Genomic DNA, 23531 nt, shown 5'->3' with positions numbered 1-23531 from the left:
TCTCAGGCCATAGTTCAGATGTCTGTGGAGTTTGCACAGCAAACCGAGCTGGCCCGAATCAACAAGCACGCCTGTCAGACAAGCACCTCCATGCAGACCCAGTTGCCAGTAGAGGAGCTGGAGGAGGAGGAGGAAGAGGAGAAGGAGTATGAAGAGGAGCAGACTCCTGTTTGCTCCCCCGGCTGGCTGCACGACGCAGAGAAGGAGAGGCTGGAGAGGGAGCTGAGGGAGAGGAACGCTGAGATCAAGAAGTTAAGAGAGGAGCTACAGAAAACCAAATCAGGACGGCAGCAGGTCGGTGTTTCACTCACTCGGCTGTTTGTTTATTTACTGTTACTTACTTTCACCTTCAAATAACTTATCTTATCTGAGAGATAACATGAATAAAAACAACTCATTACTGCTGTGTCATTCATTTTCTGATTCTCTTTTTTGTCGCAGTGCAGGTGCTGCATGGATTATTGATTCAGCATGCTTTGGCTAATATTCATGTGTTTGCAGCTTTTACCTGCTTATAACTCAAGATTACAAAGAAAGCATTTGTTTTAGCTCATCAATCATTTGTTTTTATCTGGCACCTAAGATTCTGTGAATGTGCCTTCTCAGATAGTATTATGTAACAAGTGTTAAACCAAAAAACAACAGCTCCCAGCTCTAAATTACCCAACTTATATAAAGGACTTAAATGCAATAAAACAACACTTTTTGATTCACACAACTGCTAAAATGTTAGCTGTTCTGCCTGCTTGTGATTCCTCATTATGTCTTTTTTAACTCATCATGTCTTGAAGAGCCAATCCCAGCGCCTGCTCTGCTTTCACTAACCACGTCTTGCACGATTAAGCTTTAACCGTGTGATAGCAGAGGCTGTCAGGTTCACTTTTCTGTGTGAGATGAGTTTCTCCAACACACACTCAGTCAGTAAAAAAAAAGTTCCCAGCTTCAGTAATTGGTTTGGATGAGTTTTAAAAATGGTGATGCTCCTTAAATGCCCCATGCAGATGTTAACATGCAGTTTGTGACTCACTCTAACAAAACATAAAGGATGAAGTTTAAGGAATAGAAAACACAGACAAGAGGAGGTTTTCACACCTTTAGCAGAAAGCTTCAATTCATAAAGTAAAATGACATAATTTTCTAATAACATAATGCTGGAAAAGACAAACAGTATTATTACCATTGTTCTGATGTGATATGTTCGTACTGGCTGCGTTTTTATTTGTTTCTAACAGATTTTACATCACAGGATGTCAGAATTATGAGATCAGGGTTGAAATTTAAAATAAAGTCAGAATTTTCACAGCAATCTCAGAATTCATTTTTTTATTTATTTAAGTTTGATTTTTTTACTCTCACATACATAAATCTTAATTTCTGATTTAAAAAAAGAAGTTAGAATTCTTTTTAAAAAATGACAATAATAAAAAAATTGGAATTTGGAGATAAAGGTGAGAATTTTGTGGTCAAAGTCAGGTTCTGGGTTAATGTTCGAACTTTGACTCATTTCAGACTTCTGAGTTTTGAGAGAAAATAATAATTAAAACAGGATTATGACATTCATTTCACATTGTAACAATTCTCATTGCAGTTAATCTCAGTTTTTACTATTTTTCTCAGGATTCAGAATCAAATAGCCCAATTTTAAAAAAGCAAATGCCAGGTTTCTTTTGGAGTTACTTGACCTAAAGGGAATTTTCTTTTAAATGTTTTTATTCTCTTCAGTAAATCATATATCTCTTTTTATCTCTCATTTTTTTTAGTGTTTTTTTTATAAACACTTACATAAAACATAAAAGTGGTAGACAAAGTAAATTTTTCTGCAGTGTGTTTTGTCTGGTCGTGATTTGTTTGGAGAAGCAGAGCTGCTCTTCTGCTGTTCCTCCAGCAGGGGGAGTTGCTGCCTGCTGAGATGGCAGTGGCTCAGGTGCACCTGTTACCATAGCAGCACAAAGATAGTAGTGTTTCGCTGGTTCCAAGGGAGTTAGAAGTGCGTCTTTGTGTCTGTGTGTCTGTGTGTGCTCTCTCGCAGAGGGCCAGTGTGTGTGTTGACACTGCGCCTTATTTGAATTCACTTTTACTAATGGTGGCACAGACAGACACGCTGCAGTCTCCTGGTGAAGTGTAGAGTTTTCAGGGACTTCTTCTGGTGTTGTAACTTTACAATGACGGGGCTGCTGTCTGTGTTTTCTCTGCTGCCCGTCCAGACCCTAAAGAAGCCGGATGAGGATCAAGGAGAAGTTGAGGAAGAAGAAGATCCAGGAGGGGCGAGAAGGAAGCAGGCTGGAGGGAGCAGATTTTTCTCACAGGGTGATGGAGAGTCCCACGAGAAAGACCCCGAAAGGTAGTGACATTTTAAGTGGTGGCTCTTACTGTTGTTTTTTAACATTGCAGACATGCTGGGTAGAGGAAAACATTCTCAACATGTTGTTGATTTTTTTTTTTTAACTAAGTTTATTTCTTCAACATCCTGCTGAGTTTTGCTACTTAGACTGCTTGACAAAAATTATGTAAACATTTCTTCCGAACTAGATTTTTCAAGAATGGGCAAAATTTTAAGACTTTGTTTCAGCTTTCTGAATATCTTTTTTGTTTTACAAATATTTGAGTGGAACTCTAACATTGCTGTTTTCTGACGTTTTCAGAAAGGTCTTGCGTACTGCAAACGAGAAACTCAGTCAGGTTCTCGTTGACGTCCTGAAAACTACAGCAGCAGCCGAAGAAACGATGAGCCTCCACATGAAGAGTCTGAGAGATGCATCCAGTGGAGGAGGGCAGCAGGCCTCACAGCCCCTCTCCTCCACACAGAGAGTTAACAGACCACAAGCTGCAGGTCAGTGAGGTCAAAGATATGATCCACCTGGAGCATATCTGGGATTCAGGCCGTATTTTATATCTTCCTCAATGTCTCCTCTTTTTTCCTCTTTGTGATAATTGTGGTATAATCAACAGCTGTTCAGCTTTTATCAGCTCCAGCAGAATCTGCCTGGATTCAGTCCCCATGGTTTCTTGTGCACAAACAAGAAGAAAACACAGCACAGCCAGAAACTGGTGAATGAGAAGCATAGAAATCTTAGTGCATGCTGGAGTATGGCTGAAGGACTGGGGCTCACAGTTGATGCTGAAGTATAAACCAGTGTCAGTGCAGGACCTAAAGTTACTGGGTGTTGTGGCTTTTTTCAGAGAAAGTTTCCATTTACAAAGTCTTGGTATCAAAAATATTTTCTTTGAATTTTGTGTAAACCATGTTTATTTAAGCTTCATTTGGACTTTTTCATGTAGTTAAATAGTTTAAAACAGAATTAACATGAGTTGTCACCTGTAAATTGAACTCAGCTACAGAAACCATGGGCAGAAAAAAACAAAACTTTTCCTCTGCCCTCTGAATGCCACATCACAAAGTGAAAATGGTGACTCCATGGGAACTGAACACAACAAAGTCTCATTTAAACAAGTTGATGTTGGTAACTTAGAAATTCACACTGCAAAAAAATGAAATCTTATCAAGTGTTTTTGTCTTATTTTCAGTGGAAAATGTCTTTTTAGACTCAGTATGAGCCACATTTGCCTGATCAGTCCAGAAAAATGTCTTATTTCAAGTTATTCAAAGATAAAAAATGAAGTCTGAATTGCTTGTAACAAGTTAAAAGTCTCTTGAATTAAGACACTATTCTAGTTTTAAGCAAATTTTTTGAACACTTTTTTCTTGTCCCATTGGCTCATTTTTGTCTTTAAATAACTTAAGACATTTTTCTGGACTGATCAGTTGAACGTGGCTCAAATCAAGTATAACTAGGGATGGGTACCTTTCACATAAAAAACAATACAGTACCGATGCCTGGTACCTAGCAATCGGTACCGGTACTCAATGGTACCAATTTCCGATACTTTTTTGTGCTCATTTGGTAAAAAAATATCAATTTGTTAAATGGTATATTTTTTTTGTTTTTCAATTTGACATATATATTCTTTGGATATATAACCTTGTAATGCTGTGTTCATGTCTAGCATGGAAAATCGCCTACTCTTCCACTCCCTCACAGTCACAAGGATGCGTTTAGGTACCTAAACATGGTACCTTTTGATTTTTCTTGAATCGGTACTCGGTACTTTTGACAGATTTCGGTCAGTACCTATAAAAGTACCTATTTCGGTACCCATCCCTAAGTATAACAAGACATTTTTTACTTAAAATAAGATAAAAACACTTGACAAGATTACAGTTTTTTGCAGTGCATGACAACGTTAATCTAGCAAGTAAAGCTTGTTGGCAGTATGGCCTCCATTTGGATCAGTAGACAATTTTTTTGTGGAAATGGAAACTAATTACTGTGCAACTACTTATAATGTACAAAATAGAACTAACTTTCTTTTATTTAAGGCATTGTGTTTCAAATCCTCTAACTAAAAAAAAGATTGTAACTACTAGTCATATGTGCATTTCTGCAGGCATGATAACTCACTCCAGTCTGGGCTTTAAAACATCCACTGCTCTAGGTGGGTCTGCTGCTGTCAACTTTGTTATAATCTAAAAGTATGTTTCCATATAAAGATAAAACTACATCACTACACCAGTGTTTGCTGCTGTAGTGATGTTGGTCTGAGAATGAGTACATGATGTGGCATCTCTGCAGATTGTGTCACAGCCTAGCCTAAACTAGCCTAAAGGCATGGTCATGTGAGCGTGGTGTACTCATTTGATCCGGATGATGTGTGCGCCTACACTCTTGTTGTGGGTTTATATTTAGCCATGCCAGGCCTCCTGTGCTGTTATGTATACAAATATAAAATGTAAACTACACAGTTTCTCTTTTCACACTTGTACTAGTCCTGCAGCAGACTGAGCTCCTTCTTTTTTCATCTTGTGGGAGTAAATAGTCCAGAGAGACTCCATAATAACTGTCTCTACTGCATGTAATGACGACACTGTGATCATTTTTAGGTCTATGTGTGATGTGTTCCTGCTCTCTGTACTTCCATTCATCAGGTCTCTCCGTGGAAAGCTGCACTGAAACCAGCACAGAGGATGTGAGTTTGTGGTCCAGAGGGACCGAGGCTGATGAGGGTCTGGAGCTGTCCCAGCAGATAATCGACAGCCTGATGTTGGGGGCGGGGACACAGCTGGAGAACGAAGAACATCTGATGGGCATCAGCAGCCGACTGCAGACAGCTCTAAAGAAGATGTTGATGGCGATCACTGACACCACCAACCAGGTACAAACTGAACGCTTCCGGGTCCACTGTCTGGGATCAGTCCACTGACATGGGGAGACATTATTTAAAGAAAAGTGCTTTTTCCATATTTTTGACATGGATATAAAGTAACAAAACTGAATTTTCATACTAAACTTGTGCACATTTTCAAACTGCAACATATTTATACATAAACTACTAAATCTGTCTATAAACTGCTCATAAAGATCCCTTGTAAAACTAGCACATGAGAGCTCACAAGACTTTCTGAAATGATGAGGTCATGACATATGGACCTCCTAACTGGTTCATGGCAGAAGAGATGGGCCCCCAACAGCAAAGTCTGCTCATAGCTCTGCCCCTGACAGGCCTCTAGAGGGCTGACCAATCAGAGAGAAGGGGGTTTGTTGAGCAGGGAGTCTTAAAGAGACAGTAGCTGAAATTAAGTGTTTCAAACAGAGGCTGAAATAAGGGTGTTCTAAAACACCTGTGTGAGACAAAAAATGAACTTTTTCAGCTATATAACATGTAAAGGTACTATGGGTGTACAAAGAGACAATATGAAGCCTAAAAAAGAAGCACAATACTTTAACTCACTGGAATAAAGAAAAAAAATCTAATTTTAGCTTTTAAAAAATTCAGAATATGATTTTCATTTATATTTATACATGTCAAGACATTAAACTCAATGAAGCAGGATGTTAAAAGACCGTAGACAAACTTGTAGTGAATAGATATTTTAAAAACTCGATGCTTTCCTCTAGTTTAGAGTTAAGTCTGGTAATTTCTTTATGTAGCACTACATTTTAAACCGAAGTGAAACAATCCTGACAAAAACAGAAGTATCCAAACATTAAATGAACTCTTGTGTGTTATCTGACACTCCTTGTTGATGACAGCTTAAAGGATAAGTAAAAGAGATGGCTCCTAAAAGATACCAATGTCTGAACAGCCCTCTGTGCGTGTGTGTGCCTTAAAGTTACAACCAAACAGAAAGTTCTGATAGTGACACATCAAGTCTTTGTCAGAACATTTAAATACACACACTTAACCCCCTCTGTGGGTCTCTGCGCCTCTTCATGGACACATAATAGGGATGAGACTGCAGAATTTGGCCGGCAACAAAGTTGGCCTGTCTGGAACTCACACACAAAAGAGCTGCCTCATTCCCACCGGTTGCCTATAGAAACGAGTGGTATTTACACTGAGCTTTTGTCTGCTCGGACAGCCTATCATAGTCCAGTCCGGCTCCAGCCCCCCCTGAGGCTGTGCATGCAGAGCGCCCGCTGTGTCCGGTGTCAGCCTGCAGAGAGGGGGCCACTTTAACTAGGCCAGTGAGAGTGTTACAGTAACTCTCTGCACGGCACATCTTCCCCTCGGCTGAAATTCATGCGTTACTCACGCTCAGATGGATTTGATCTTGGCGGTCTAAAAATAGCTTTAAAGGAATATCTACATCAGATAGTGTGGTGTTTTAACACAATGAACTTTGTTATTTACATGTTTATTTTCTTAAGTTGTTGACATCTTTATCAGAGCACGCTTCTTTCTTTCATCATTAAATTTATTTTGTCTGTTAGGGTAGAGGACAGTCTGACCAATTTACCTCTCAGTTTTATATTTTTTCTATTATACATATTTTAAAAAAGAATCCTTGAGGAGGACATATTGTCTAAACAGAAATATCACCCATCATTTATCAGTGGTTTATATACAATGCCCAGACACCATGAAAATCTGGTATTCATACTCAAAAATGTTGATATTTAGGATTTTATCTCAAATTCCCTGATTTTTTTGATGACAGATGGGACAAGAATATTCACTCATTGAAATTTTCCTAGTTTTTGTAGGTTTCTGGCGTTGCACAGACCAAATGTAGGCAATGCATTAAGGAAAAAAATACACATCATCCTGAGCTTCAGTTGTAGTAAAGACGTATTTTTCCACCCACTCCTTGTACGCACATTAACAGCCCAATAAACTCTCAATCGACAAAGCCTTTAATGGTTTCTTCAATGATGGTCTTGCTCCTATTGATCTGTGATCCATTAGTCTTGTCCGCGAAACGTCGTGAACAGAGATTGATGTAACAAGCCGGTCAGGAATGTAAAGTGTCTTTGTTAACTTGCTGTTGTAAATAATTTGCCCGGTGAAGATGTTTGCTAACTCGTTGCTCACTCGTCATTATCTGCGGGTGAGAGGTGGGAATTGTTGGTGTGCAGTCAGCGTGACAGCTGACGTGCCCATCAGAGTCAGCAGGTGGGACCAGGAGACACCTTAATTGCTTTTTATTTTCTGCGTGCAGAGAGGAATCAGGTTTGACAGCTTTTTTTGTGAGAAGGGCGTGTGTTGTCTGTGGGTTATTTGTGTGTACAAGCAGAGCATGTGATCTATTTGCAAACCTACCTGGCCCACTGGCTCTTGTGATTAAAGCCACACCTGCTCCCCTCCCACTTGTGCTGAACAGTATCCTGCTCGGAGTTGACGGTGTAGGAAGTGGAAGAAAAGCTCTCCTGTGTTGAGCTGTGAGAAGCTGCCTTGGAAGTTCAGGTTGTTTTTTTTTTCCTGAAGCATGTGAGTAAAGTGAACAGAGTGACAGCTGTCCACCTGGATTGAGTAAACCTCGTCTCACAGGAGAGAAAGCTCCGGTCACAGTGAGGACTATTATGGAGCAAGTGTGGGAGCATGCGTGGAGAGGGAATGACAGCAGCCTGAGAAGGAAGTAAGAAGTGAATGACTTCAGACCCGAGCGCTGTCATTTCACTTCCCACAGGCGGCTGCCGTTTGGACCAGACAATTAAGAGGGGCCACCGGGAGGCTTCCCTGCAGGTCGGGGGTTGCTACGGGCTGCAAAGCGTTGTTAATGAATCTCCAGAGAGAGAAAGAGAGTGAGTGCGAGAGAAGAGAGCAAGCCAGAACAGAGGTGGGGGTGTGAGCTCCACTGAGCGGGATGATACGGTTTCACTCTGAGGAAAGAAGGTCAGAGAGAACAGCGAAAGAGAAACGGAGGATTGAAGATCTCCACAGAGGACAGAAGAGGAAGAAATGTCTGCTGTTGTGTTTACGGACCTCATGTGGTCGTATTCAGGAATGACTTTTGAGCTGCTACACAGGGATGTGACTTCCACCTGCTGTAGAGGATGACACTTTCGGATCGGGGTATGAAATTCTCAACTTTGCTGGATGATTTCACTCTCGACATCTACATCTGCATATTCTGCCTCTGCCATGAGGAATCTAATTGAGCTGACGTGAGTGTCAGCCCCTCCAGTTGTTGTTTACTCTTCCTGTGTGTGTCGGAAAGGCATAGAAACTGTTGCTTGGAGCTATCCACAACGTTCCCCTCTGGACTTCATGCTCATTTGCACAGGAGATAATGGCCGACAGACCTCTCCTTTGATGACTCCAGAGAAGCAGCTCAGACATATCAAACCAAAGTCTCTTTATTCACCCATACATCCTCCACCATGGATTCCTACCGCTCATACTGGAACTCCAGCATGCAGAGCACCACGTGGGTGGAGGGAGAGGACCAGGACGTGTACGAGGTGGAATCCCGTGTACCTCTCCCCCGACCTTTCCCTCTGTGCAACACTTTAAATGAGAAAAATGCTGTGGTGGTGCAGACAAAAATCTCACATGTCAACCACAGGACGAATGGTCACCTGCTTAAGGTTATCTCCAAAATCTCCCTGCCCACTCCTCCTTATACCGTAAGTTTACACCCGCTGAACCACAACTCTGCTGTTTGCCTTTGGTTTGTGTTATTCCAAACAATCTGCCCTGTGCAGGAAGAGAACTGTACTGATGAATATTTTAAAGGTGCATCTTCTCAGTGTGTTAATGTAGTTCAGATCTGCACATGCAGATTTAATGCAACTTTGATGCCGCTCCACATAGCAGGGAAACAGTCAGTGGAAGATTATTTGGCTTACAGGCTCACTTAACCACTTCCTGGTTTCCTTCATGCTACAATGAGACCTTTGCTCAGGGAGATATGGTAATCTATGAAAAGTAAGTGTTGGCATGCACGTGTGCAGGATAACAGGTTATTGCATTATGAAGATTGAAGGGAAATGCTGTCAGTCCTCTGACCAGAAGATCATAACATGATGTCATTAAGTGTTTTTCTGCCTCATCAGCACGTAGCTTGATTCAGACATAGACTCCAGATCAAGAGTCAACATTTGTGCTTCAGAGTTAGCAAAAAAACTAAAGCAATGTGCATTTGGTAGATTATTTCTTTGTTGTAACTAAGAACTGTGTTTGGTTCTTCCACACATTGCTGTAGCTCTTGTTGGTAAAATGAATATCTTGTTAAACTGCCAACATATCTTGTTTCTTCAGACTTCAATCATTTCCTACGACACCGTACAAGGCACATTAGTCCAATAAGCTGTTTGGCACTGGCAGTAAAGATTTGGCAAATATTTTATGGGCCCAACCCACATAGTCAGCTCTTCCACAAATGAAGCACAATTTTAAAGAGAAATAAACAGGCTGTTTAGCTTTATTGCCAAGAAGCTTTGTTACAACAAGGAAACAGTCTATCAAACTCTAGCCTCACTTTTTGTGCTTTGTTTATGTTTCTGTTGAAGTTTATCCTTTGAGCAAACAAGGGCAGTTACCATGAACTGTAAGGACATATTACCTTTGACAGTAATGTAGCGTCACGAGGCATGCATATCAAATTAGGTACTTTTATGGGTATCGACTGAATTCCATCTCTTTGGTACCATGTCTGGGTACCTGAACACTTTCTTTTGACTGTGAGGGATTGGTAGAATAGATGATTTTCCATGCTGGACATGAACACAGCTTTGCAAGTTTATCTTAAAGAATGAATATCTAAAATTGAAAAACTTTGAGATTTTATTAGTGAACAAAATTAATATTTATAAATTAATTTTAAAAAAGTACTAAAAACTAGTACCATTGAGTACCAATACCAATTGCCAGGTTGCATTGTTTCAAATGTGAAAGGTGCCCATCCCTAATCGTCACTCATGACAACAAAATCTCATCAAATTAAATTTTGCATTTTAATTATGTAGACAAAACATGCTTTTAAAATAGGTTGATAGATGTTAGGTGGAAAGAATATCTTGTTAGAGTTCAAGAGTGATTAAGAATCATTGGGGTATGGGAAGTGAGATCTACTTTTAAGTCCCTGCAAGGGATTTTGTTCTCAATCTTATCCTGCAGTTATGCATTAAATAAGATCATATTTATTGTAAAAAGTGATGATATGGAACCAACTCAGTGAAATTCAAACTGTAAAAAACATGATAATTTCTGCTATAGCTTTCACTGATGCAGATTGCAGCTGTACACTATAACATTGACATTTTGTGTCTTTAATTACTCTTTTTAAACACAAGAAGGATGCTGTAATTTTTTTTTTCAAAAACAAGCTTTAGAAGCTGCTTTGTTTGCATCCTCTGCTCATTTCTTCATTTGAAAACTTGTATAATGCTATTCAAAGAAACAAACTCTCATGATTGTAAAAGTAAAATCCACTCCTGTACTAAAACTCTCTCTTCTCTTTCCTCTTCTCCTCTCAGCTGGAGCATGCCAAGATGACCCAAACAGAGCTGATGCGGGAGTCCTTCCGCCACAACCAGGAGATTAACGTGCTTTTGCAGAAGCAGGAGGAGCTGCAGGAGAGGCTGTTGGAGGAGGGCAGAGCGCGAGAACAACTTGCTCTGGAGCTTCACCGGGCTGAGGGTCAGTTCTTCTGGATTGATCCTTTATTTTTTTTAAATCTTGACAAAAAGAGTCTCCAAAGCTGTAAATTCAATGCAGGCTCCGTTTGATGGTTCTACAATGTGGGTCTGTGTGTCAAAATGATGGAAACAGAGCATAAGGCACTGAAGTGAAAATACATGCATGCATGTGTTTTCACAGGGAGGGGGTGTCACAGGGAGAGATGGTCTCAGCTGTTTGAAAGGGAGAGTAAAGGAGGTGAGACCATCTGTGGTGAGAAAACGACAAATGGTGATCGCTGTTTTTCAGCCTGTCTCTAATTTGTGTTTAAACATCTGATTACATGTGTAAAATCTCGAATTTGACAGAAAATGCCTGGAAATACCAACAGAATAACTTTAAGAAGACTATTTTTAAAATAGTTAAAGGGCCATGACGGGTCTTATTTGGGTTGAAAGGCAGCCAACTTGATGCCTCATCCATGTCAGAGACAGCTGGTCCACGGGGGTCAACTGTTCCATCCACACCCACTCTCTCATACACACAACAAACTCTGTCGACTCGTCTGGCTTAAGGTCCTTCATGCAATTTGGCAAATGTACAACTAGGGTGTCTCTCCTCTTTTACGTACACACTGATTAATGGTGAGTTTACAGCTTTTCCTAATCTCAAACTGTCTTTGACTGGAGTAGCATCCTGTTCTGCTGTTTGTTTTCTGTAATCCTACAGGGGTGCTTAAGATTGGCAAATATTTGCTGCCATTAAAGCTTAAAAGTTTCAAACAACAGAGAGGCCGTGTGGTAAGCTGCAGAAAGAGAAAAACTATTACTGCCAGCTGCTACATGTTTTTTTTACTTGTTTGCTTGAGCTTACTGTAGTTTTTCTAGATTAAAAGATGGGGGAAATTCTATTCCTACTGATCAGACCACATGGATGTTTTAAATGTATAGTTTCAGCCTGACCAGTGGTCTAAACGCAAAAGAGCATTAAACTTTATATTACTGAAACCTGAGAATGTTGAAATATGTTGCCTAAAGGTGTTTGTGACGTTAGTTTACAGGAATGAAGTTGTAAGTAATTTAAGTTCACATTACTCAAGTCAAATTTTAGTCTGTGGCTGGTCTTTGTACTTTTTTAAAGGGGAGTATCAGAAGACCTGCCTGCCCTGGAAGGCAACACATTCCTAATTTTTGTGCTCCTCTCATATCCAGTCACAAACAAAATAAGTGGAAGTCACCTGGAAATGACTGTTTTCCCAATGAGCTTCACAGACACTTCTTATCAGTTATTCCAGGATGTATGGATATGACTGAGTCAGCTCTTTAAGAAGGAATAACCAGAAAAAGGAAGACAAGGACAAGGAAGACCTGTTACTCTGTACCTCCATGAAAACTTCTGAATGCTAATTATAAGACGTTTACAAAGGTTCTTCTTCATCACCTTAAATCAGTCGTTTAGGAAAAAACTTTCAGACCAAAGAAGGTAGTTTGTCCTGAAATAACCTCTGTGACATAAGATCAGTGATCACATACTCATCCAAGCATTTGTTCTGAAGAGAATGAGTTTGAATGGGTAGATGGGGCTACGTGATGGATGTGTTACACTATTTCATTTTGACCCAGTGTTCAGCATGGCTCAGACTGATTTGTCAGTCCCCCAAAACATTATGGGCAGATTTCTGGTCTTTGGCCTGGGAATAGGAACTGGGAATAGGACAGGTTCTTGCTTTCCCCTTGCAGTGGAGCCTTTAGCTTTTATGATCAGGTCTCATTATACTGTTACCGGAGTAACTACGAGAAGAGAATCATTGTATGAACCATTGTATGCTGATAATACTCTAATGTACTATTCAGATCTACAACAATCATTTCAGGCTTTATTAGAATTAAGACAAAAATATGTTTCAGTTATATTAACAGCAGCTTGCCACGGATCAGGTCTAAATTATCCTTATTTATTACGTATAAAGGTAAAGTTGGGAGAGTCCACCTGGGTGTGCTTTATCTGCCCTCTGAATCATGTGAACTCAGGTTACCTGATATGAAGTTATATTTCTGAGTGGCACAATTGAAAGAATGGTTTTCTTAACCCATATGCTCCTTGTTGTAGAGTGAAAATAGTGGAACAACAAGCAACATGATCACACTTAACCTCATGAGAATACTGGACTGTGTGCCAAGTCTTAACATACATAAAGACTCTCTCATCTTTCTCTTTTGTAAGAGTCCAGCATTGCTCTCTATATTTGAGGATAATGTCTAAAAGCAATGGTTAAAAAATCATCACATCTTTAGATAATTTACGACACTAAAACTCATTTTTCTTTTTTTAATTCACCCTGTTCAGCATACATTAGCAGAATCAAGAACATTTGTAATATTTGTGACTTTATTATCAAAATATTACAACTTTATTTGAAAAAACTCAGTTTTCTTTCTTCTATAATCTGTTCCCAACCCTGTGTCTCACTCAGCAATGACAAATTTGCCCCAAAATACTTTTTATTTGTTTTCCCAGTCAGCTTGTCCATTTATTTACTAATTATTGATGCTTATAAAAGAATTTAAATGACATCAGAAACAACCAGCTTGTAGTTTCATGATGTAGAGTTAGTCAGCAACTGGCCTGCTTATGTGTTACATGACTTCTTAATTAGCTTCTAGGGAGTGTTTGTAATCTCCTCAACTTGTGTCTCATAGATATCTACTTGTGCAAATACCTTTGAAGGGAGAGAGATATAATTCTTGCTCTATTGTGCAGGTGATCAATGCATGTAAACGCTCAGGGTGCGGTCTTTTCAAACTGGTTTGAATGAGTCTAGAAGACAGGCTCGATGTGGAAAAAAAGATCCTCTAAATGATGTGTGGCGTTACACATGTCAGAGGAAACTGAAACAGGGTGGAAGGCCTCCTTTTCTTACAACTTGAGAAAGAAAAAAACAAGACAGGATATGAACATGCTGGGTTCTTGAGTTAGGGCACATATGTGTTTACAGGTTCCCATGATAGCTCTGTGTATTTAGTGCACTGTGTTTTTTCAGCCACTGATCATGTGAAAGTTATGTCTGTGTATCAAGGAGGGATCCCTCCTTAGGCAAACTTTACACACAGCTTTGGTTCCTGCTCAGATGTCTGAAATAATCGTTATCAGCTGACAAACAGGTGACATTTACCATCTGTCTGACTTTGTTTTCAGACACACACATACACAGCGTAAAGATCCCATAAACAAGAATAAAGTCAGATATGATAATTAGACTTCTAAACTACTATTATGCTTTCTCATGAGTTATAGAGGCAGCAGAAGACATGATTAATCACCAAAGTGTGACTGTGAGGTGTTCCTCTCCTATAGCGCTCTGATCTGAACAACATCCTGGTGCTTCATGCTTGCTGACCTGTGACAGAGCAGTACAGTAATGATGGAGCATGTCATTGTTCACAGCTCAGTCTTATGCTTCATGTCAAGCAAAAGGGGTCAGACATGCATGCTTGTGTTTTTCTCAGCGCTGTGCATGCATGTCTCTGAGCCTTGGTGTGTTCATTTTTATGTTTTAGTTAGCAGTTGTGTTGTCAGTAACCTTGGATTTTGCATCCCTCTGTTAAGTGCTCACTCATCTGGGCAGGTGCTTTGTGACTGAAGCTTAGGTTGAAAGTAATTCATCTTAGTGTTTCAGCTGAGCAGTCAGAAGAATGTGAGGGTTCAAACATATTGATAAAGTTTCCGTTTCAGCGCCTTTTTTAATCGTCCCTTCACGTCTGTCCACATACAGGTCTGATTGATGGCTACACGGGAGAACGGGCTGCGTTGGACGAGCAGTTGCGTCAGAAGCAGGAGCTCCAGCTGAGCCTCGAGCAAGAGCTGCAGGTGAGACATTCCAGACGAAGAGAGGAGGAAAATAATTACCTTAGTGTGGGAGAGAACATGACCTGACAAGGTTTACAGACTTTTTTTTTTCATGTTTTGCTTCTGGCATCACTGAGTTGTGACATCCTTTTAAGAACAGTTACTTAGGCTGGGTTCAATCCAGTTGTAATCAGTGCCAGGGGAATAAACATAATAAAGAATGTTAATCAGGTAATCTTGATTCTTTGAAGTGACATATTCATGTATAATCTTGTACAAATCCAGGCACTGAAAGAATTGTGTTGGCAATATTCTGTATATTTTCCAATCAAAACTTAACAAGCTGTATCTGTTTAGCTAAAGCAAACACAACTCCAAAGTAGGGGTAACATATAAATTGCCTTGATTTTTTTTAGTAACGTAACAATAATGTATTGGTATTTATCTCCAGGTGACCAGTAGCCGTCTGCACGAGCTGGAGCAGGAGAGGCTTCAGATGCAGGAGGAGCGCGAGCTGCTGGCACGGCAACAAGACGCCATGAAGGAGCACGCGGGGCCCCGTGAGCTCCGTATGTATCCCGGATTTTTTTAAATGATGGTTTTATTTGCCTACTCATTAGGAGTTACCATAGATTCAGCTGGTAGAAATAAGATTTAAGAAATTAGAGACTAGATAAAAAGATGAAGAATCAAAAATACACAGTGTCACTTCCTCTTGATAATTTCAGAAAGTTGCGTGACCATGCATAAAATGATGAAAAAAAAAATTAAATGACACTAAATGGTATTGGAAAAGACACATTCAGAATGAATCGTTTACCCAAATGTATGCTTTGTAATATTTTTTTCACCCTTGCTCTGAGGTACAGTGATGAAGAAGAGCAAAGTTTTCCGCTAACGTATCGATAAACACAGTCCCGAGCAAACGTAACGTAGACCGAAGTAAACAAACTGGTAGCCAGTTAGCTTGACATGCGCATGCGGGATAAATCCTGCGCATGCGCACATGTATATCCAGTTTCCCGAAGCTTTCGTTTTTTTCTCTCCAAATGAATAAAGTCATACAGATTTCAATCGGCTACACCGTTAGTTGCTTTTTTGAAAAACCAATTTCCAGTGACCTTAACCTTTGTTAAAGTATGATTATTAGGGCTTCAAGTAGAAAACTTAAAAAAAAAAAAATCCACATAGGCTTCATATGAACAGGACATCAGTTGTATCTGCTGGTAACACCTTTTTCTGTCACTGTTCATAGCTTTTGTAATTCTATATATTGACTGTAAACATTACATGCTGGTTGAATGCTTGTTTCTAAGAAAAGGGCTACAGCTCTGATTTAAAGGTGCTGTGACTTTATAATGATGTCTTTTGTAGCTCCAGTAGCATAATGAAAATGGCTTAAAAAACAGTTACGAGCTGTAATTTGACTATCTTATAAGAAAAATAAGAAAAAGTAAGGGTTAAAGTCAGTAAAGATTTTATTTACTGTTTTTTACGATGTCAGAGTACCTGTCTTCACAATATTTCTAAAGCTTCCACTACATGCTAAAAGTACTTGTGCAGCTGGTTGTAAATTTACAGGTACTTGGCCACATATTACTTCCAAAACTTGAAACAATGTGTTTGTCTCATGTAATAACTCCTGCATTGTCAAAAAGGTGTTCCATGAGTACATGTCTGATTGAACGGTGAGTATTTTGCATATAAGGGTACGAACCCAGCAGGCTTTTTCCAGAAACACTTCCTTTTCACAGCATCCTTTCTGCAGTCTCACCGCCTGCTGTGAAACGTTTAGCGAAGCACTGCTGTTCTTCCTTCACCTTTTTCTATTCTCAAAGTTTTCCTGTTCACAACAACAACAAAAACCAAGAGCATGTTACATTCCTGTGCTTTTCTTATTCTCCTGTAGGCCTAGTTGAAGCTGCATTGGTTGCAGCACCTGAAGCAGGTGTGTCCACTTTGAGCATGGCTCAGTCATATCTTCTATGTGTTTTTATTGATCGTAGCTGATTTATCTCTCTAACCCCTAATCCAGCAACTCACCAACCAGGCTTGGAGCTTGCTTGCTTTGGGCTCACAAACTCACTCAGATTGGCCACTAACCTTTGCTTCAGCTTTCATTTTGACTGATTTCTGTCCTGGTTTGTCGTCCTCGATGTCTTGGAGTCAGTGTTAGCATCCTTTTAGCATGATAAAATAAAAGTTTTCTTTAGTCGTTTAAAATTGAATCATAGCTTCCTGGTTGTCAACCATCTACACTTTGTATTAACAGTATTTACGTGTATGAATGTGATGATTGACTGTTCAGGAAGTCCCTCCCCCTGCCTGTAATTGCTTATTGGGCATGGATATTGCAATGTCTGGGCTGTCCACATGTTTGTTCTGTCATCTGCACTCTCACCTTTTTACTTTTGCACTAATCCTGCGAGGGGTTTGATCCCGGGTGGATGGTGGGTTGGTCACTGGTGGTAGCAGAGCAAAGAGGCATCATGGTGGGGAATCATGTTTGGTAACTGGGTAAAATGTTGGGGAATCAACTGAGATGTTTGAAGAGCCTGAATTATACCAGACACCAGTCTCCACAACTAAATAAATTGCAATTTCAAAGAATAAAGATGATAATTTTGTAGGAATTCTTCTTGAAATCAAGCTGGCTTACTTCAGACTCTTCATAAACCCTGTCTCAGAATGATGAAAATCAAACCTTTATGTATAATTAACTGGATCCCACCTCTGTCATTAAAAAATGTTGCCCTCTAACGCCTCCTGTCCTCTGCTGTATTCTGCAGACCTGCTAGAGGAGACGGAGAAGCTGATGAAAGAGAAAGTGGAGGTCCAGCGTCAGGCCGAGAAGGAGAACGCTGACCTCCTGAAGCAGGTGAAGCTGCTGGAGGTGGAGCTCGAGGAACAGGTCAACAAGGTGATCGAGCTGGAGCACGCTCGGAGGACGGAGAGCGGAGATCTCCAACAGCAGATCCAAGCTCTGGAGAAACAGCTGGAGAAGAACAGGAGGTTCCTTGATGTAAGTGGCAGAAAATGAGCACGATTGTTTTTTGAATAGCCAACTTAATGATTTTATAATCATCCTGGGGGCGGGGCTTACCTCACATTATGCCACTGCTCTAATGAGGTGTGTTCCCATCGTGGTAATTGGGCCACTTGCACAGTTGATGGCATGTTATTGTGTGGATGTTGTTTGAGTGCAGATTCTCTCTGCTCTGTCCTGTGACCTTTGTCACACATGAGAAAGAAAACAGCTCTCCGTTAAACACATATTTTCCTAATTAGATTGTTATTTGTTTATCTCAAATATAGTCTTTTTTGTGCCGCATACAGAAGTAACTGTTCCTGTTTTGAGAGCCAGTTGTAAGACATGATTGTTTTGACATGCAAAGCTGTGTAATAACATTGATGTTACTCTGCCCATTTGTATTATTTTAGATCCAGATTTGAGGTTTAAGTGTAAAAAATAAGTGTTCTTATTATGATGAAAACAGGGTTAGGGTTTATTCAGACTTTATTTGGTGATTTACTTTATTTTAGTTTCAGGTTAAAAAAAAACAGTACAACAGTTCTGCAGTGTACAACTTGTGGATTCAACTTTATTACCTCTGCCAAGGAGGTTGTGTTTTTTTGGAGAGTTTGTCTGTTTTTTGTCTGTCTTTGAACAACATAACTCGAAAAGTAACAATCAGATCTTGGTTAAATTTTCAGGAAATGTTCAAAATGGGATAAGGAAGAAGTGATTAATTTTTTTTAAAGGATTCTTTATCATTGTGAGATAGGGCTGGTTTCACCATATGTGTATATTACTCCACGATAAATGGTCGGATTGCTTTGCAAAACAATACAAGATGAGGTCATGATCATTTCTGACAGATGTAAATGTACCCACATCCTGGCAATATTCTGGATACTAAGATCCAGAATATGAAATATGTACTGGGTCTTCATAATTTTCATCACTGCCTGGCAACTAATTATCGTACAAACCTGCAACTAACACCAGATTGTAGCAGACAGTCTGCTGAAAGAGAGTATAACATTAAAGTAGGACTAAAGTGTTGGTGACAATCACAATATGCTTAGCGGAGGTCTGAGCTTTCTGAATGTTTTTCTAGTTTATACACGTATCAGCAATCATCTTTAACTAAACACAGCTTTATTTGTAGAAACTCATAAAATATGCAGACAAAACAGCAAAATTTTGTTTAATATTGCATAATAAAGATGTGCAACAATGAATGTGTAAAATATATAAAACTTGGTGAAATACAGAAAAAACAGAATTGAAAGATTAGTAAAAAAGAATTGTTGACTCAGCTCAGCTGAGCTGGCAGTAGCAGTTTTGACTGGATTTGAATACAGAGCTGTGTAAATTCTCTAAGGTTTTTGTATCAGTGCTACAGTGGCAAGGTGTGGTCCTTTTGAATAACTCTCCATTCGACCAACTGGGTCGATCTATGGTCTCTGCACAGTCAATAATATCCACTGAGTGTGATATGGTGGGAATGAACCCCTGCATACTCTTATTTGAGTTTCCAGTCCATACATTCATCCCTCCATGTGCAGCTACATGAAAAAACGAAAAAAAAACAAACAAAGGAGGGGATAAAAACTTTGATCCTTATTTTGGTACCTACATACTAGTTGCAGTTATAAGTTTGAATGCTGAGGTTCAAATTTCAGAGTGTTACCCTTGTAGAGAGACCACGCTTTGAATGTACTCTAAGGGGTTTAGGAACAACACCACAAAAACAGAAGACATCTCAACTCCCAACACCCTCTATTCTGCCTCCGAAAATTAGTGTTAAAAACATTTTAATGAATATGTGATCAAAATCATCATATCCCATCTTTAATTTATGGTTCTCTACCCACACCTGTCGCTCTTTTTGTGTCCAGGAACAAGCTGTGGACCGGGAACACGAGAGAGATTTCTTCCAGCAGGAGATCAACAAACTGGAACAACAGCTGAAGAGTCCACAGAAGCTCCAGGCCGGCTCGGAGCAGAGAAACCGAGAGGTAACAGGAGAGAGCTCAGTTTTCTGCCAGAAGAGCTGGCACTGAAAGAGATGTTTACTTTCTGAACGTAACACTGTTGTGGACTTGAACACTGGGCTGAGAGTCACACAGAGAACAATGGAGCTGATAGAGTTACATGTGCTGCTCGTAAAGTGATACCAAACAGTGGGAGTGTTTTACAGACTGAATGAGTGAGTGAGGGTAGTTTTTTGTCCTTTGTAAGTCGAGTCATCGCAGGTTTTTATTTGATATCATTTACAGCAGAGTCAGGATCTTTTTGGGGCATGTTGATCTGTTGCAAGGGAGAAGGCTTCACCCGGGGGCAAAGAAAAGTCAGTTTAATTTCTGAAATGCTGCTGGCTAAATTTTGATTGATTTTCCCCGAACTGTGTTAAATCAATACAAAAAGTGATGTAAGTTAACTCAGTTTATTTTATCTCTTCCCATCAAATATTAAGCATTTCCCTCTGTGCAGCCGTGTAGTTCATCTCCGTTTTTCACTTGCCTTGTTTGTGGTGTTTTAACGATTGTGTCACTAACTGTCATTTTCAGCCAATCACGGCCCAGCTTCCAGTTGACTCCGGGCAAGGAGACATTTAATTTTGATCCACCCTCTTGTTGTTTTCACATGGCCGCTCATCTAAAACTAATTATGCCCTGAAAGCTACAGATTGGGCTTCGGCTTCACACAAAGTAATTCACCGGTGACATTCAGTGGGTTCATGTGATAGCAGTTAATTTTAAAAAAGTCATCAAACTTCATCTTACAGTCCTGCAATTTCATTTAGCATATGCTTTTGTCCAAAGTGACGTACAACACAAGCAAGAATTCAGACAGAAGGAAAAACCTAGTTAGTACGAGAAAGTGCTAAAAGTTATTTGGCTGCAGGTGCTAGTGCAGGATATATTTTTTCTTCCTTTTTTTTTATTTTGAAAAATGTAGAATAATCTAGCCAACTAACTGCGATCATTTGCTGCAACAATATACTTTAACCTTCAACAACATTCTGTAATTAGTGCTGAAAATTCACTAAGAGCTTGGTCTGAGACCTTTTGACCCCTGGGACAAAGAAAAAAAGGGTCAGTTAAAGTGTTACCTTAATAAATGAGTCTTCAGACATCTCTTAAAAGTAGAAAAGGACCCAGTAGATCGTATAGAGTAAGGTAATTGATTCCACCATTTCAGCACAACAGAGGAGAAGAGTCTGGCTAGTGATTTGGAGCCGCGCTGGTCTGGGAGCACCGCTTATTCAGTTGAACAGTTTTCTCCCCTCATAGTATTCTAGCTTTGATTAATCCTCTTCTGCAGTCAGCTTTATCTGTGCTTGTCTCATGTTTACACATATCACATGCCGTAGTGCACAAACAGGAGTCCACCCTCTTCTTTCAACTGCCCAAAGACAACCTTCACTTCCCACAGACTCCTGACGCTCTTTAATCACCAAGTGCTTTTTTTTCTTCCCCCTCTCGCCCTCAAACTCTCCATCCTCTGATCCTTTACTCCTCCACCTTCTCTTTCTCTCTCTTGTGGCTTTTACAGGTGGATGGAGTAACCTTTAAGGTATTGCTTCTAGCTAGACCCAAGTCTACTCCCCAGAGAGCATTTAGTGCATTTTAGTATCCCTACCAATCCCTGTAGCAAATAAATCCCTGTCTGTGACTCTCATCAGTTTCTCCCGTTCGTTTGAACCATCTCTGCTGTCAACAGTTTGTCTTGATTTTGAGGACAACTTAAACTTTTGTTATTTTTATTTTCTTTTCACTTCTGTCAATGCCACTGTCCAGACACTCGACAGACAAAATTAAGGCCATGTCCACACATGGCCAGGTATTTCATAAAAAGAGTACGCCCTTGTTTGTATTTAAAAATACTTTGTCCACGCACAGCGGGCAAATCTACCAGTGAGTGCAGCTCAAGGCATGTCAGACCCATATTTGGCAGTGTTCTTCAGACGTAAAACCCAGCCAATCAGAATGAGCCTCTGTCATTCAGCTGTGACATTTGAGAACCGAAAACTTTTCGTTTTTAGTGACTTAAAGCTGTGGTTTCATGTGGATGACAGGCGTAACGATATAAAAATAGATGTGGTTTCCCAAATACCTTGCTACGTGTGGACATGGCTTAGAAAGGAGGACTTCTGTGGAAATCTTCAAATTAGCAACCTTTGTGAGGATTTTCTTACACTACGGTCATTGGAGCCAGATGTGAAGTTTGTTTAGTATATTTGTGGGTAATATTCACGTTAAATTCAGTGAATTTTAGCTCATCATGACTGCATTATTTTTTTATTTCTTTTGAAAAATTATCCAGCGTTTTTTGTAAATAAATATTTGAGTAATTGCAGTCGTTACCTCCGTGCATGCTTTTTAAAAAAGTGTGTTTCAGTTACTTTAAAATCAACCTTGTGCAGCTAAATGAAGATGGCTGGATTTGCCTCAGCATCAGTTTTACTAAAGCTACTTTTTGTACACTTTGTAAGGCTTTGCATGGTTTTCTGAAGCCATGAAACCTGCATTATAAAATCAGGATAGATGTCAAAAACAAGAACTTTTAACTGACATTCAGTGAAGAAGGTGGGAAAGAGCCAATCAGCAGTGCAGTTATTACAGTTATTGCAGTTACATTTAAATTTTGAAAAACTTTATTTACTGTAGAAAAGTTCAGCTATTTATTTTATTAAGTTTTCATTTAACTTTATAAAATATGCTGCTAAGCCTGAGAGCTGTTTAATTAACTCACGCTTAAAGGTATTTGAATGAAGTTTAGTGTTGGAGTTTGTATTGTTCTAAATTTTGACACCGATATTTTCACTTTGACTGCAATTTAATATCAGCTTCAAATATCGGTTATCGACCTCCTTGACTACAAATAATCAGTATCGGTATCGGCCCGGAAAAATCCATATCTCTACTTCAAACTCTTGTTCTTGTATTCCATGCGTAAATAATCCACAAGGGACCCTGGAATAAAGTGAAGCTACATCATCTGTTATAAATAGACCATTGAATGTTGAAGCAGAGTCCATCGAACACTCCTGTCACTTTAATATTTAATGAGGGGCTGCAAGTGAGGAAGGGTGTTTCATCCGCCTGCTACAATTTCCCTCTGCTCAGGTTTTTCCTTTATTTTGATTAACGAGTTAAAACAAAAACATCAGCAGGTTTTTTTTTTAATGTAGTAAACGTGATTTAAGTATTTTATCAATCATGAAGGACAGTGTAAGGTCGTGATTATCTGAACCCCGCCTCCCTCCTGTTGACCCTCCTCCCTCCCCTTCATTGATCTGCTGATGTTTTCCCGCCTCACAGATGGATCTGTTTCCTTCCAGCAGCCCTCCTGCTTCATGTTAGTCTGTGTCACCCTGAATGAAATCTCTCTGTCCCTTCATCTCTTCTCACTCTCAGCCCCTCCTTTCTCAGGTGGATCAGCTGACCTCCCAGCTAGCTGCACATGTACCAGCTATGCTATGGCGAGTGGTGTCTCTGAGTGAATCTTATTAAACGACCACCCCTCCTCCTCTCTTTCTCTCCTCTCTCTGTACCAGGTGGAGCAGCTGACCTCCCAGCTGAAGGAGAAGGCGGATTGGTGCAGTGAGCTGCTGCTCAGCTCTGAGCAGCTGCGTCGTGAGTTGGGAGAGCGCGACGAGGAGATTGACAAGCTGGAGAGCCGCATCCGCGAGCTGGAGCAGGCCCTGCTGGCCAGTGCAGAGTCCCTGGAGAAGGTTAGGAAAGGGAGGGGAGAGGAGGAGGGATGTGGGATG

General features: G+C 40.0%; 1 protein-coding gene across 8 annotated transcripts in view; it reads left to right on the top strand.

Annotated features, from left to right (window-relative positions):
• akap9 (A kinase (PRKA) anchor protein 9) overlaps nucleotides 1-23531 on the top strand; it is a 74738-nt gene that overhangs the window by 36680 nt on the left and 14527 nt on the right. For 6 of the 8 annotated variants that reach the window (XM_074687026.1, XM_074687028.1, XM_074687022.1 and 3 more), the window contains 11 exons: nucleotides 7-294; nucleotides 2205-2341; nucleotides 2643-2830; nucleotides 4985-5211; nucleotides 10758-10920; nucleotides 14672-14766; nucleotides 15197-15314; nucleotides 16655-16693; nucleotides 17535-17767; nucleotides 19651-19770; nucleotides 23316-23492. In XM_074687026.1, coding sequence (XP_074543127.1) covers nucleotides 7-294; nucleotides 2205-2341; nucleotides 2643-2830; nucleotides 4985-5211; nucleotides 10758-10920; nucleotides 14672-14766; nucleotides 15197-15314; nucleotides 16655-16693; nucleotides 17535-17767; nucleotides 19651-19770; nucleotides 23316-23492 — 1785 coding nt within the window. The remainder of the gene's footprint in view (nucleotides 1-6; nucleotides 295-2204; nucleotides 2342-2642; nucleotides 2831-4984; nucleotides 5212-10757; nucleotides 10921-14671; nucleotides 14767-15196; nucleotides 15315-16654; nucleotides 16694-17534; nucleotides 17768-19650; nucleotides 19771-23315; nucleotides 23493-23531) is intronic. The other 2 variants (XM_074687029.1, XM_074687024.1) reach the window with 1 other exon arrangement.

The sequence above is a fragment of the Halichoeres trimaculatus genome, unplaced genomic scaffold, assembly GCF_033239565.1.
Source record: "Halichoeres trimaculatus isolate MK-OKI-2021-1 unplaced genomic scaffold, fHalTri1.1 fHalTri1_scaffold_14, whole genome shotgun sequence".
NCBI classification, from domain to species: Eukaryota; Metazoa; Chordata; class Actinopteri; order Labriformes; family Labridae; genus Halichoeres; species Halichoeres trimaculatus.
The sequence above is the reverse complement of the archived record's forward strand: the minus strand, read 5'-3'. Positions and strand labels throughout refer to the sequence as shown.